Source organism: Rhinatrema bivittatum, chromosome 5 (genome assembly GCF_901001135.1).
Source record: "Rhinatrema bivittatum chromosome 5, aRhiBiv1.1, whole genome shotgun sequence".
Classification (NCBI taxonomy): domain Eukaryota; kingdom Metazoa; phylum Chordata; class Amphibia; order Gymnophiona; family Rhinatrematidae; genus Rhinatrema; species Rhinatrema bivittatum.
The window spans coordinates 271,100,524-271,116,693 of NC_042619.1; the positions used below are offsets into that span (position 1 = coordinate 271,100,524).

Sequence of the window (16,170 nt, forward strand, 5' to 3'; positions counted from 1 at the left end):
ATACATCCACAAGGAGAAATTCAAGATGACTTCTCTCAAGTCCATTCTTCCCTTCCTTCAACCCAACAATTGGATGTGTTCACTGGACTTGAAGGATGCATATGCCCACATACCAATGCATCCCACTTTCTGGTGTTACCTCTGCTTTCAGATGGACAACAGGCACTTCCAATACAACCATTTGGCCTCTCCTCTGCCCCCAGAGTCTTCACCAAATGTCTAGCAGTAGCGGTGGCACACCTCCGTCGTCAGGGGGTGAAAATATTTCCTTATCTAGATGACTGGCTTCTAGTAGCACCCAACCAGTCCCTCCTGCAAAAGAATCTACTTCACACCATTTCTTGCCTCGACAATCTGGGTCTCCTGATCAACTATGAGAAGTCAAACCTTCAGCTAATACAAACTTTGCAGTTCATCGGGGCCTAAATAGACACCATTCAAGACAAGACATTCCTACTGCTCCCACGAACACTTGCTATTCGCACGCTGTCTTCAGTCCTTATGCACACCATGACAGTCCCAGCCCGCCAAATCATGACCATCCTGGGCCACATGGCAGCATCTATCTATGTGATCCCTCTCACACGTTTACACTTGCCTCCAATGGGGCCTAAAGCACCAATGGACTCAGTTCCTACATCCACTATCAACTCCTATCCATATAACCCTCAGCATGAAAAAAGACCTACAATAGTAGCTACGTCCATCCACACTAAAGACGGGATCACCTCAGAACCCCCCCCCCCACCCCCGACATCAAATAATTATTACCACGGATGCCTCTCCCATGGGATGAGAAGCTCACCTACAACATCTTCAGACTCAGGGGTTATGGTCTGCGATGGAGCGCAACCAAAAGAGAAACAATCCAGATCCTAGAATGGGCTCACAACAGGTCCATGACCCTACAAGCAACTTACTTGCCCAGAGTCAAAAATTCCAGAGCAGACAAATTGAGCAGAATTTTTCACCCCCATGAATGTGAACTATATCAGGAGACAGAGCATTGCATATTCTCCACTTGGGGTCTTCCCTGCATCGATCTGTTCATGACGGAACGCAACAGAAAAGTCGACGCATTTTACTCAGTGTACCCAAGCCCGCTCTGACTAGCTCAGGATGCTTTCCACATAAACTGGTCTCCAGGTCTACTCTAAGCATTCCCTCCAATACCACTCATTTCTCGCACAGTCCAAAGATGCATAGAAGACCTAGCGGATTTGATTCTCATAGTGCCAACTTGGCCAAGACAACCCTGGTACAGCTATTAATACATCTATCAATACAGGACCCTGTACCTCTGGGCAACAGCCCTCAGCTACTTACATAGGAGAACGGATCACTAGTTCATTCCCTACTTTCCTCCCTACACCTCACGGCATGGAGATAGAAAGACTCGCTTTCCAACATATGAACATTGAGCCTCCTCTCCAAGCATCTTAGTCTCCTCTAGAAAACCATTCATTAGACTCAACTATCAAAGAAAGTGGTCACGCTATACTTCCTGGTGCTCAACTACAGGTATGGACCCACTCACCTGCCCACCAGAACGCCTTCTTTCCTACCTTCATCTACTCTACACAGAAGGCTTAGCAACGGCCTCTCTATGAGTACATTTAAGTGCCATAGCAGCTTATCATACTCTCCTAAACGGAGAACCAATATCCTGTCACTCTTGTCTCCAGATTCATAAAAGGGGTATTATACCTACATCCCCCGACAAGAAAACCGCCAGTGCCCTGGGACATCAACATAGTCCTCAAGCAACTCATGCTACTGCCCATCGAACCATTGGACACTTGTCACCTCAGATACCTCTCCTGGAAAGAACTCTTCTTGACTGCCCTAACATCAGTTAGATGGGTTAGTGAGCTTCAAGCCTTGGTTCACTATCCTCCCTACTTACAATTTTACCATGACAAAGTGACATTATGCACACACCCAAGTTTTCTACCAAAGGTGGTTTCCATTTTTCATGTAAACCAAACCATCACCTTACCCACTATTTATCCAAAATCTCACGCCAATGACAATGAGCAAAAACTTCACATTCTTGACTGTAAATGTGCACTTGCATATTACAAACAGCGCACCCAGTTGCCTAACATACCCTCACAGCTCTTCCTCTCCTTTAACCCAAACGCGCCAGGATGTCCAGTAACAAAGCAAACTTTATCTTCCTGGATATCCAACTGCATACAATTCTGCTATCAAAAACGTTCAGAACATCTATCCACAACACCTAAAGCGCATCAAGTTCTTGCAATGGCCACGTCGATTGCCCACCTCCTTGAAGTGCCTCTCATAGATATCTGTAAAGTGGCAATGTGATCATCTTTGTATACTTTCACATCCCATTACTGTTTAGACAAACAAGCTGCAGATGATGCACGCATGGGGTGGACTATACTACAGAAGAGCACATGTTCTACACAAAAAATGCCTTCATAAGAACTGTCCGCCTATAATTCACTTATTAAGCACAATAATAAACAGAATACCCTCACTTCAAACTGCTCAATATGACAGCTGGGAACGCCCAGACAGCATGGCTAATTCAGCTGCTTATCTATGTGAAAAAAGCAAGTTTGTTTTCCGTACATAGCAGATGAATTAGCCATGCTAACCCGCCCGCCTCCCCGGACATTTCCAACATGGCATGCTCTCTTGCTTTGATACGAACTGAGGAGCCTCAGGCAACTGCGGGAAAATACAAGAGGGAGCGCCTAGCTGAAAGACTTTACTAGACTTGGAGAGCTCCACCACCTAGTGGCATGAAAGACGTACCCAGACAGCATGGCTAATTCATCTGTTATCTATGGGAAACACGGTTTATGGTAAGCAAACTTGCTTTTTCCCATGTTTTCATACATCAAGGACATCTCACCCATGGTACACTATGACAGCTTCGGAAGACAGAGGTTGTGGTTCGGGCGGCTTTTTCAAAAAACCAGAAAGTACCAAGGGCTTTAACAACGAGATATGAAAGGCGTTGTGGATCTTGAGTGAAGGTGGAAGCCAGAGCTTGTAAGTAACCGAGGCCAACTGGTGGGGCACCGGAAAAGGGCTGATGTATCTGGGTGCGAAACGTGAAGATGGGAGCTTGAGGCGGATGAATTGGGTGCTCAGCCACACCTTGTCGCCCGGTTTGAACTGAGGGCCTGCATGATGATGGGCATCAAAGAACTTCTTAGCCCTTTGGGCAGCTCTTTGGAGTAGTTGTTGAGTGCTATTCCAGAGTTGGTGTAACTCTTGGGCGGAAGCCTGAGCTGTGGGAGAAGAGATAATAATGGTAATGGTAGTGGAGGAAAAGGTTGTTGTCCGTACCCAGGGAAGGAGCTCTGCCCATTCATTTTGCCAGAGGTTGACAAAGGCACATAGGATCTGTTTTAGTATTCTATTAGTTCTCTCCGCCTGCCCATTGGCCTGAGGGTGGTAAGAGGATGTGAAGTTCATAGAGACATTGAATTTCTTACATAGGGACCTCCAAAAACGGGCTGTAAACTGAACTCCGCAGTCATACAGGATGTGCTTAGGAAGACCGTGGAGCCAGAACACATCGTGGATGAATAGCTGAGCAAGTTGTGGAGCCAATGGAAGGCCAGGCAGAGCAACAAAGTGGGCCATTTTTGAAAAGTGGTCCACAATGACCCAGATGGTGTTGTTGCCTCCAAAGAGTAGAAGGTCAACCATAAAATCAGTCACAATATGGGTCCAAGGCTCACTAGGAATTGGTAAAGGTTGTAAGAGTCCCGCCAGGCGTCCCACTGGAGGTTTGTGGTGAGCACAAGTAGGACAGGACTCCACATAAGCTTGTACATCCTTCCGCATGGATGGCCACCAATAAAATCGCTGAAGGGTGGCCAGAGTTCTGGACTGCCCAGGGTACCCTGCAGTGAAGGAGTCATGGCCCCAGTGAAGCACTCGCTGGTGAAGTTGGCGCGGAACCACCGTCTTACCCGGTGGGACCAGGTAAGTAGCAGCCAGGATGACATGAGCAGGGTCTATAATGTGACAATGAGGATCTGGCACATCTTCATGGATGAAGGACTTGGAGAGGTTGGACGGTATTGAAGCAAGAATTTAAATGGGGTGAAAAAGAGGGCTCAGTGAGCCTGTCTGTGATTCAAGCATTGATCCCGGTGCAAGTATGATGTATGCATACTAATACCGGTATATAAAAGTTTCAAATAAATAAGTTTCAAAGTACTCGAAGTTCTTGTGATCGTTGTATACCATGATCTAGTGCTGAGCACTCTCGAGCCAAGGGCACCATTCCTCAAAGGCTAATTGATAGCCAGAATCTCCTTATCTCCTATGGAATAGTTTCGTTCTGCAGGGGAAAAATGTCTAGAGAAAAAGGAGCATGGGTGTAAGGTTTGATTTGAGGAGTACTGGCTTAAAACCACCCCAACTCCCTCGTCGGAGGCATCAACCTCAACAATAAATGGACGTCTGGGATCAGGATGTGGAAGGCATGGCTCATGGAGGAAGGCGGTCTTGAAAAGCTGTAATGGCCTCGGGTGACCAAAGAGAGAGATTGGAGCCCTTGCGGGTCATCGCTGTGAGAGGTGCAGTCAGTGTGGAGTAGTGGTGGATGAAGAAACGGTAATAATTGGCGAAGCTAAAAAACCTTTGTAGAAAGCAAAGACCCGTGGGTTGGGACCAATCCTGGATACTTTTTAGCCTTGGCTCAAGATGATGTTACCCAGGAAATGTATGGTCTCGTGCTCAAAGGAACATTTTTCTAGTTTGGCGTAGAGCTGGTTTTCTCGGAGATGCTGGAGAACATAGGCGATGTCCTGACGGTGGCTTTGCAGGTCTTTGGAAAAAATCAGGATATTGTTGAGATACACTACGATGCATTGGTACAGCATGTCTCTGAAGATTCTCATTCTGAAAGACAGCTGGGGCAGTGCAAAGGCCAAACGGCATCACAAGATATTCGTAGTGTCCGTCTCTCATATTAAAAGCTGTCTTCCATTCGTCTCCCTTGCAGATACGAACCAGGTTATATGCCCCTCTGAGATCAAGCTTGGAAAAGATCTTTGCCCTCTGGAGTCTGTTGAAGAGCTTGGAAATGAGAGGAAGAAGGTAACGGTCCTTCTGAGTGATCTCATTCAAACCCCGGTAGTTAATGCACGGACGGAGTGAACCGTCTTTCTTTCCAACAAAAAAAAAACCCTCTCCGGCAGGAGACTTGGAGGGCCGGATGAATCCTTTGGCCAGGTTCTCACGGATATAATCAGACATGGCCTGCGTCTCAGTGAGGGACAGTGGGTGAATCCTTTAAAGCCCCCTAGTTTATTAGCTTTACTACCCCCAGTTACCCCAGACCCTTAAATCACCTCAATTATGGCTAGGTTTTGACCCGGGCGTGCACCCAGGTGTGTAAGTATTTATGCACACATCTCTTGGCCATGCCTGGAAATGCGTATGCCCTGCCCAGATCACACCTGTGCCACACCATTTTTTAAAACTTTTAATATGTGCATACAGCAGGAGATATGAGCTCAGACAGGCACAGCATTAGAGGTCAAGCCCTTGTAAAGATGTAAGGCTTGGATGGACAGGCACAGCATTAGAGGTCAAGACCTTGTAGGGACGTAAGGCCTAGATGTACAGGCACAGCATTAGAGGTCAAGCCCTTGTAGGGACGTAAGGCCTAGACTGATAGGCACAGCATTAGAAGTCAAGCCCTTTTAGGGACGTAAAGCCTGGACGGACAGGCACAGCATTAAAGGTCAAGACCTTGTAAATACAAGAAGCTATTAACTGTTCTTATGCACTTCAACTGATGACAAAGGAACTTGAAGAGCTCTCAGAAATAAGAAAACCGCTAACCAAGTCCAAATCTACAATATCAACCTATGTTGACTTTGTAATTTACACAGTTCCTCTGTAAACTATGGGAACATAGAGGAAGAACTAGAGTGCAACTACCACCAGTTTTCTATAGTACTAGAAACATTAATATTGGCACCTAAGAAAGATTTAGGGAAGATGGCCCATATAATGAAGGTCATGAAAACTATTGAGTATATGAAATATACAAGCTCCAAACATCTGAAGTCAGCTTTTTATGTTCTTATATTCCAAATGTTGCAAAACAGGAAAAAGAATATTCTAGAAAGAAATGATGCACAAATAATGAAACTGAAATTAGAAATACTAGAACTAAACTCAGACAGGCACAGCGTTTGAGGTCAGGCTCTTGTAGGGACATATGGCCTGTGGACAGACTAGCACAGCGTTTCAGGTCAGGGACATGTGCTGATATTATCTGGAGCATAGGAAGCAGTTGGAGCTGCTGCAAGGCTTTCAATTGCTTTTATTCATCTTGCCATTCACAGGGGAAATTTGGAAACCCAAGCAAAGGCATGTTTATTTTCAAAAACACTAGCATTTCCATCAACTCTGGTACCAGCCTTGAGCGGTGAGGGCTCATGATATCCCCTGTCATTGAAAATACACGTTCACGGACACACTGGTTGGTGGACATGACAGATATCACTGAGACACTTTGGCTAGGTGTGACCAGACAGTGGACATGTGTGCCCAATATGCCAGCGGATCTGTCTGCATGTCCTCTGTGGGCTCTGAGAGATACCTTGTCACTGACATTTTGCTGGTGTCTCCCTTGCTTGGGTGGGCTGAGAGTCACTCATGCCAGCTGCTTTCTCTCTAGTCCGTTGCAGAACAGATGATTCTTTATGGGCAACATGGCTTTGGCAAACTGAATTGGAGGAGGAAGTACTAGCTTTCGCTGACAGAGTGCTGCTCCTGCTTGGGCTAACACAACTCTCTGACGTGCCCGCTGTTTCCTCCTCTGCTTCATGCCTAATCTGTCTCTGCCTATGGCGATCCTGTTCACAGATGTTTACTAACAGCAGGTCCTTCACAAATGTGAGACAATCATACTGTAGGGCGAGTTTCCCTTTCACACGGGGATCACAGACTGTGGCGAGCATGTATGTGTTCTCTTCTGTTAAAGGCCTTAATTTCTCTTGCACCTGCTTCTGCAAAACGTCCAGACAATGCAGCACCTCTGCTGTCATTCCCTCTTCCTGTTTAAAACCCTCCAAATTTTCCTCCAGAAAATTAACTATAGGGATGATATCAGCCAAGGTGGCACTTCTGGAACTCAGCTCCTCCATGCATCCTTGAAGGGCTGCAGGATTTTTACCAGCTGACTCATAATTAACCATTCAGATGCCCTAGGGGACTATGCACACCTATGTCCATTGCCGCAGAAAGTTCATGAAGGGGTGTCTGCTGCTCCACTAACCTCTGCAGAATCATATAGGTGGAATTCCACCGGGTAGAAATGTCTTGAATGAGATGCTTGTGAGGCATCTCCAAATCAGTCTGCTTTTGTCGGAGAACCTGCCCCGCCTTCACACTTCTGTGGAAGTGCGCTGCTATGTTCCTGCACTTGTGTATTAACGTATGCAGGTATTCATTCTCTTGGTGACTGGACTCCAACCCCAGAGCTGACTTCACTACCAGGTGCAGAGTGTGTGCAAAACATCGGATGTTCTGAAAGCGCCCGTCGCATATTGCCTGTACCATGTTTGCACCATTGTCTGTGACAAAGAACCCTGTCTGAAGATTCCTGTCTCACTGATGTAGTTGCTAGTCACCAGCATCTGTCTAATGCATGTTAGAATATTGGCTGAGGTAAGGGCCTCGTCCGTCAGGTGGGTGTGCAGTAAAGCCCAGCTCCACCCTGATACTTGTTCAGTAATAGAGCTGCTGCTGCCCCTGCCTCAGCCAGGTCCCACCAGTGTACTGTCAGGGAGAGGTAAGAGTGTGTAGCATTCATGGCGGTCCAGATATCGCAGGTGAAATGCACACTCCCCTCTGCCTTAGCTAGCAGTGCTTGGATGTGACTGCGACACTGGTTGTACAGGCTAGGGATGACCTTTCTGCTAAATGTGGTTCTGGTCTCTGTTCCTTCATAAGTCCTTACCTAGAATACCTGCTGTATAAGCAAAAATCATGGCTTGTGCCTCTCTCAGAACTAATTTGTAATTTGGAACTAAGACCTTCAGTAAATGCTTGAAATCCACATTCTCCACTATCTGCAAGGGCTGGTCATCAAGGGCAATCATTTCCCTGATGCTCTTGGTTACAACTTTTGAGGCTGCCTGCCTCCTACCCTGGGATAGCGTTTCTGAACACCACCCCATTTCCTCCATGGTGGGTTGTCTCTTCTGCCACACGGTAGGGGGGCTGCTGGCCTGCCACCTGACTGCTAGAAGGGGTTGAGGGCATGGGGTGACTCTGCTCCTTTTCAACCACTTTTACACTGCCTGGAAATAGAGGTCCCTGACTGGTACTGCCCCCATCCCCAGATGGCAGTACTGTTGGATGTTCCTTCTGCATATGATACATCATTTGAAAATTAGATGTCCCATTTGCTTGCCTCTGCTAATAGCCCTGGCACAGTAATTACACTGAGCAAAACACGGGTCCTCCATCACTTTAAAATGGCTCCAAATCGCAGATTTCTTTTGTGATCCCTTCTCTATAGCCTTCGGGGTGGATGCTGGCACTGGAGCTGAAGTAGTGGGTATACCTTGAGAAGCAATGCCAGGGGCATCAGTCACACTCTGTGCCTGCGGTGACTGCTCTTCCTCCTCATCATCATCAGTTTGATCTCTACCCTGCAGCACTGAAGTGGAGGCTAAGACAGAACTAACTAATCCTCCTAAACCTTCTTCAGCTATTACTTCTTCTGTTTCTGATGATGAAAATCCCACACAAGATGATTCTTCATCGGAATCAGAAGCAAACAGTGCCTGTGCTACATTTTCAACATTAAGTCGAATCTGTTCTCTCACTGCTGCTTTTGGGTGTCACCATTTTGTGTTGCATGACTCAGCCTCCCCTTTCCTCACCTCCAAAACTACAGGGTCAGAAACTGGTGGTGGCGATGTATCATCTTTAAATTTCATTTTTTTCTGGATGGAACTGCCTGCCCCTCCAGAGATTTTAGATTGGAACAGGTCCCTTTTTAACTTTAATGGGGGACTGGCACTGCCTTTTGAAGTGCCTCCTCTGCCAGTGCCTCCTCTGCCAGTCCCAATCACTCAACCATGTCTAGCTTTCCCTGACATGATGGATTTAATGTCACTGCCTACTAGGGATTTCAATTAAAGAATTATTTCCAAAAGAGGCCTACTGGGGATTTGGCTTCAGAGAGCAACGCTGTCCCAATATATGTGAGTCTGAAAAACTGCACACAGGCCCATGAGGCAGTGCCTGGAGTACCGCTGTCCCAATATATGTGAGTCTGAAAAACTTCCCATAGGCCCACGAGGCAGTGCCTGGATGTACACTACAACTGGGACCGCTGTATGTGCACACCCCAAACTTGTAACTACAAAAGTGGCCCACTGGGGATTTGGCTTCAGAGAGCACCACTGTCCCAATATAGTTAAGTCTGCTAACCGCCCCCAGGCCCATGAGGATGTGCCTGGATGTACACTAAAACTGGGACCGCTGTATGTGTGCACACACCAAGCTTGTAACTACAAAAGTGGCCCAGGAGGCTGTGCCTGGATGTACACTAAAACTGGGACTGCTGTATGTATGCACACACCAAGCTTGTAACTACAAAAGTGGCCCACTAGGGATTTAGCTTCAGAGAGCACCGCTGTTCCAATATAGATGAGTCTGCTAACCATCCCTAGGCCCACGAGGCTGTGCCTGGATGTACACTAAAACTGGGACCGCGTATGTGTGCACACACCAAGCTTGTAAATACAAAAGAGGCCCACTGGGGATTTGGCTTCAGAGAGCACTGCTGTCCCAATAATATATATATGAGTCTGCAAAACTGCCCAGTGCCCACTGATGCTCAGTGAGTGCACTCACTGACTTCTTGGCTTAAAAGAGCACAAAAAGACAGCCTGAGTTCAATTAAAAAAAAAACTGCAGTTAAATAAAAAGCATGGCTTGCTTGGCACAGTAGCAAACAAGAAGGAATATCTTTTTCAATGGAAAATTATATCAAACTAGCTAAAAATTGAATATATCTCCCACCCACAACACCCACATCCTGCTTGCAACCTACTCCAGGGAGTAAAATCTACCTTATAAATGGGCCATGACCGACGGCCCGCAAATGCGCAGTAGAGCATAGCTCTACTGCGCATGTGCGGGCAAGGACGTTGGTGTTAGCCAGCGTAAAAAAAAAACAAAACATGGCGGCAGCGATGGCGGCGGCGATGGCGGCGTCGGGTGGCAGAGGCGGCGTCGGGTGGCAGCGTCGGGTGGCAGCAGCGGCGATGGCAGCGTCGGGTGGCAGCAGCGGCGATGGCAGCGGCGGGCGGCAGCGGCAGCAGCGGTGGCGGGTGGCAGCGGCGGCGTCGAGCGGCGGCGGCAGCGACGGCAGCGAACGACGACGAGGAGCAGCGGCGGCCAGTAGCGAGGGAGGGAGGAGAGAGAGAGAGGGAGGGACTGAGTGAGAGGGAGGGACGGACGGAGTGAGAGGGAGGGAGGGAGGGAGTGGGAGGGACTGAGTGGGGGGGAGGGACTGAGGGAGAGGGAGGGAGGGCCTGAGTGGTAGGGACGGACGGAGTGAGAGGGAGGGGGAGGGACTGAGGGGGAGGGAGGGACTGAGTGAGAGGGAGGGACTGAGTGAGAGGGAGGGAGGGAGGGGAAGGACTGAGTGAGGGAGGGGGAGGGACTGAGAGGGGGGAAGAGTGAGGGGAGAGGGAGAATGAGGGAGAGGTGAGAGACAGGGATGTGAGTAAGTGGAAGGTAAGAAGTTGTGGAGCAGAGAAAAAGGGAGTGGAGGAGGGCTGAGGGAGAGGGGATGGGATTGAGACAGGGTGGGGAGTGACTGAGGGAAGGGGAGAGAGGTGGGAGTGACTAAGGGGAGGGAGGTGAGAGTGAGGGGAAGGAGGCAGTGGGAGACAGAGAGTGAGTAAGACTGAGGGGTGGGAAGGGGGTGAGTGACTGAGGGGAAGGGGAAATGAGGGAGAAAAAGTGTAAGAGGGTGCTGTTTTCGAAAATGGACCGAAAACAAAAATGTAATGTAGCCCGTTGTGACGGGCTTAACGGCTTGTATAAAAATAACCAGCAACATGCCACTGCTCGCAGCTTGTCTCAGTGGCACAGACAGAGACACAGCCTGAGTTCAATAAAAAAAAAACTGCAGTTAAATGAAAAGCATAGCTTGCTTGGCACAGTAGCAAAAAGGAAGAAATATCTTTTTCAATGGAAAATTTTTATCAAACTAGCTAGAAATTGAATATATCTCCCACCCACAACACCCAAATCCTGCTTGCAACCTACCCCAGAGGGTAAAATATAAAAATAACCAGCAACATGCCACTGCTAGCAGCTTGTCTCGTTGGGACAGACAGAGAGACCATCTGAGATCAATAAAAAAAAAAATGCGGTCAAAAACAACATGGCTAGCTGGTCAATGCAGCAAAATCAAACAAATATCTTTTTCAATGGAAAATTCTATCAAAGTAGCGAGCAATTGAATACAGATTTGAGACACTCAGACTAGCTCTGAGTACAGCCACCTCCCCGGGCCACCCCCACAAAGAAAGCATGGCACACCGTGTGCTTAATGTATAAATAGTACAGCATCAGGAACAGCGTCACAGAGCACTGAGTGAGAGCGGCGATTGGCTGCATTAGAGAAATGCTTAGCTCTGATAGGTTGCATTCTGGTCTCCTTGCTAACCTGTCTGACCCACTCTATGACAGGGCTGTGAGGTCAATTATGACTCACAGGAAAGGGCTGGTTTTTGCTATGGATACTCCCACATGGCCTTCTCCTATTTCAAACGTCTGCTAAGAAATCACTGGGAGCCAAAAGAATGAAATGAATATGATATGTTTTATCCGTGGGGGATGGCGATGCATTTCACGAACCCACGAATACAACAAATCGGGACTTATGTGTTGCGGATTGCCCATGCGTTGAAAACGAATGCACATCCCTAGTCATTATGTCCCACTTACATGACTATTGTCATTCCAGTAGGAATGTGTAGTCCCTTTGACTCTTTGTTCTTTGTGACTTACAAAAAAGTCAGCACTGTTATTTTATTGTATTTGAGGAAGGTGTAGTTATTTTCCTGGGGGAAATTGGGATGCTAGTTCAGGTTTCCTGGGGGAAATTGGGATGCTAGTTCAGGTTTTTGATGAAATTGGGATGCTAGTTCAGGTTTCCTGGGGGAAATTGGGATGCTAGTTCAGGTTTCCTGGGGGAAATTGGGATGCTAGTTCAGGTTTTTGATGTTTTGCAGTAACAATTAAAAGGCAAAGTGGCTGAAACACGCTCCCACCACCACCATCCAAACCTCTAAAGTCAAACCCAGAGTCAATGTCGACCACTGGCAGCATATCACCCCCCCTCCCCCCCCCCCCCCCCCACACACACACAGAAATGTTAATCTGTAGATATAAATTAGCATTTTCTAATTCTTTTCTTTTTCAAACACAGTTCCAAAACATGGGTTTGTCAGAATCAGATGTGTTTAACAGACTCATTAAGGCAGTTCTTCAGCTTAGCATGGTAAGTCATAGGTGATGTTCAGCCATTGCTTGATCTATTGCCACACTTGCCATTCCCTCTCTTCCCCACCACCCTACTTCTCCCCCCAGTGGTTTTCTAACACCAGTGTTGCTTCACATATTGTGGGAGAGGAGTGACATGACACTGCTGCATGTTAGATGATGTTGCTTGGGTAAAAAATAATTGTATCATGCAATATATGTTCTCAAAACTTTATACCACCACAAGGAGCATATTTTCAGAATTATAAGACACTGCGCCACTGTGCCACTGTGCCATGGACAAGCTGCTTGTGCAAAGGGATAAAGCCTACAAATTTACTGGTAGATAGCCAAAACTCAGAGCAAATCTTGCCAGTTTTAAAGCTAATGAATATTACACTGAAAAAAAAACTTAGGGGCTGCACCCCTGATGGCTTCGCTCACCAACCCCACCAGTGGGGAAATGTTCAGAAGGGGTGTGGGGGGTGTGTATGTGACATGCAGGAGGAGAGTGAGAGGGCAATATGTGTATGTATGACTGGGGGCACTTTCTCCTTGCACTCTCAATTTTGTCCTCATTTTCTCACCTCCTTGTAGAGATAGAGACAAAACTGTGGTAGCAGTGTGTGTGAAATATGGCAGTGGTGATGTGTGTGGGGGGGCGGGCGGATGGTGATGGTGTGTGTATGACTAGGGGATTGTGGCAGTGATCTGATTGGGAGATGTCAGTGAGGTGGGGGTTAATTACAATGGTAATAGTATATGTGGGGGAGTTGGCAGTGGTGGTGTTTGGAGGTTTGTTAAAAATGGTGGTGTGTGTAAGGGGTTGGGGGTGGGGGTGGTGGTGGTGGTGTATGTATGTGGGGGATGGTAATATGCGTGTGTATGGATGGGGTTGGTGGCAGTTGTTAGGAATCCCAGCCCTGGATGGCCATGGCCGGGTCCCCCCTTACCTCTGGCATCAGCTCCTCACTGCGGCTCGCTCTGGTTCACCCCCGGCCGCGTCGGGGCCTTCCTTCGGCGTCCTCCCCACGAGGGAGACGCCAACTGCTTCCACGGGCAGCCCCGTCCCTTAGGCACACACGCACGCACCTCTTCGGCATTTAAAGGGGCCATGGTGGGAAACCTCAGCCCGGCCCTTAAATGCTCGTCATCAGCTGGGGACTATATATAGAGTCCTAGAGACCTTTATGCCTTGCCTTGGCAACAGGTAAACTCTTTAAGAACATAAGAAAATGCTATACTGGGTCAGACCAAGGGTCCATCAAGCCCAGCATCCTGTTTCCAACAGTGGCCAATCCAGGCCATAAAAACCTGGCAAGTACCCCAAAAACTCAGTCTATTCCATGTTACCTTGCTAATGGCAGTGGCTATTCTCTAAGCGAACTTAATAGCAGATAATGGACTTCTCCTCCAAGAACTTACCAATCCTTTTTTAAACACAGCTATACTAACTGCACTAACCACATCCTCTGGCAACAAATTCCAGAGTTTAATTGTGTGTTGAGTAAAAAAGAACTTTCTCTGATTAGTTTTAAATGTGCCACATGCTAACTTCATGGAGTGCCCCCTAGTCTTTCTACTATCCGAAAGAGTAAATAACCGATTCACATCTACCTGTTCTAGACCTTTCATGACTTTAAACATCTCTATCATATCCCCCCTCAGCCGTCTCTTTTCCAAGCTGAAAAGTCCTAACCTCTTTAGTCTTTCCTCATAGGGGAGCTGTTCCATTCCCCTTATCATTTTGGTAGCCCTTCTCTGTACCTTCTCCATCGCAATTATATCTTTTTTGAGATGCGGCGACCAGAATTGTACACAGAATTGCCTGTCTGCCTGTTCCAGCTCCGTTCCTGTGTTCCTGCCTGCCTGTTGTTCTAGCTCCGTTCCTGTTTCCCTGCCTGCCTGTTCCAGCTCCGTTCCAGCGTTCCTGCCCTCCTGCCTACTCAGCTCTGCTCCCGCTTCCTTGATCCAGTTCCTGCTTGCTTGATCCTCCGGTTTGACCTCGACCTGGCTTCTGGTAATCCTTGTTTGCTACCTGCCCTGATCTCTGCTTGTCTTCTGGCTCCGTCTGTCTTCCGCCTGCCCCGACTTCTGGCTTGCCATCTCGTCTTGCACCTCAGCTGCCTGCCTTGACCCCTGGCTCATCTCCGACCATTCCAGTCTTCAGCCTGCCTCTACTTGGACTGTACTTCGAATTTCCCTTTGCCAGGAGACCCTCTCCTAAATCCTTCCGGCCCCAGCACCCAAGGGCTCAATCTGCAGGGAACATGGGCTAGTAAAGGTCCCATCCAGTCTCCTAGCTCTGTAACGCCTCTCGGCTACGTACATCACTGCAGGCCTCCCTTCAGTGAATCCTCCATATACACTGGTCAGCCCAAGGGTCCATGTGCACAACAGTTTGCCAAGGCCATGGACCCGGCGATCCTGTCCAGTCTCCAGGCCATTCCCGGCATGGCCCAGCGATTGCAACAGCAACAACATTGCTTGGACCTCCTGGCAGCCACTATCGAGCGCCTGGCTAACCACCTGGACTCCACACCACCGACGGCCGGTCCTGTTCCAGCTCCTGGTCCGACTGCTTCAATGCATCTACCAGCGCTACCCTGATATGCGAGGAATGTTAAGCAGTGTCGTGGTTTCATGAATCATTGCTTCATGCGGTTTGCTCTACAGCCTGCACAATTTCCCACCGATGAAGTGAAGATGACCTACATATTGTCTCTGCTGGATGGCAGAGCCCTGGCGTGGGCCTCTCCGCTTTGGGAGCGGGGCGACTCCCTGCTTGGAAATCTTCAGCAGTTTATTTGTTGGGAACCCCGACCGCGGGCAGCTGTGACCGGGTTCTCCCCTCACGCGTGAAAGCGGGGGCTCTCTACTGGCTCCAACACACTGCCTTGTCCCGCGGCGAGGCATTCCGGCGGCGTCTTCTCCCCACGAGGGAGACGCCAACAAGCTCCGTCGGGGACTCTGCCCCTAGGTGCGTGCACGGCAGGCCGAGATTTAAAGGGACCGTAGCGGGAAACCTCGGCCCGGCTCCCAACTCAACGTCATCCACAGAGGCCTATAAATAGGCCACTTCAGACCTTCTTGCTTTGCCTTAGCAACAGGTCATACTCTCTTGAGTTGCTGGTTGCTGTCTCTTTGTTCCTGCTCCTGTGTTCCTGTCTTCGTGTTCCTGATCCAATACCTGCTCCGTTCCTGCCTCCGTGATCCAGTTCCTGCTACGCTCCTGCTCTGCTTGACTTCCTGGTTCCTGACTTCAGCTTGGCTCTGGTATTTCTCTGTTCGCTGCCTGTCCTGACCTTTGGCTTGTTCCTGACTCCGCTATGCTGCTGCCTGCCCCGACCTCCGGCCTGCTTTCTCGTTTCTCACCGCTGCTGCCTGACATGACCTCTGGACCGTCTCCGTTCACCCTGCTCATCTGCCTGCCTCGACTCCTCTTTGCCAGGAGACCTCCACCTAAGGCCTGCTGGCCCCGGCACCCAAGGGCTCAACCTGTGGGGAACGTGGGTTGGTATAAGTTCTGCTGCGGGCCTTCCTTCAGCAGATCCTCTACATATTCTAGCCAGCTCAAGGGTCCATGTTTTGCAAGCAAGTATTTGATGAACCGGCATGGCAGTCTACCGCAGCAACCAAAAT

General features: G+C 48.6%; 1 protein-coding gene across 1 annotated transcript in view; it reads left to right on the forward strand.

Annotated features, from left to right (window-relative positions):
• Positions 1-16,170, forward strand: part of LOC115092429 (disintegrin and metalloproteinase domain-containing protein 9-like) — a 402,794-nt gene that overhangs the window by 153,129 nt on the left and 233,495 nt on the right. The window contains exon 9 of the mRNA XM_029603262.1: positions 12,476-12,547. Within this exon, the coding sequence (XP_029459122.1) occupies positions 12,476-12,547 (72 nt within the window). The remainder of the gene's footprint in view (positions 1-12,475; positions 12,548-16,170) is intronic.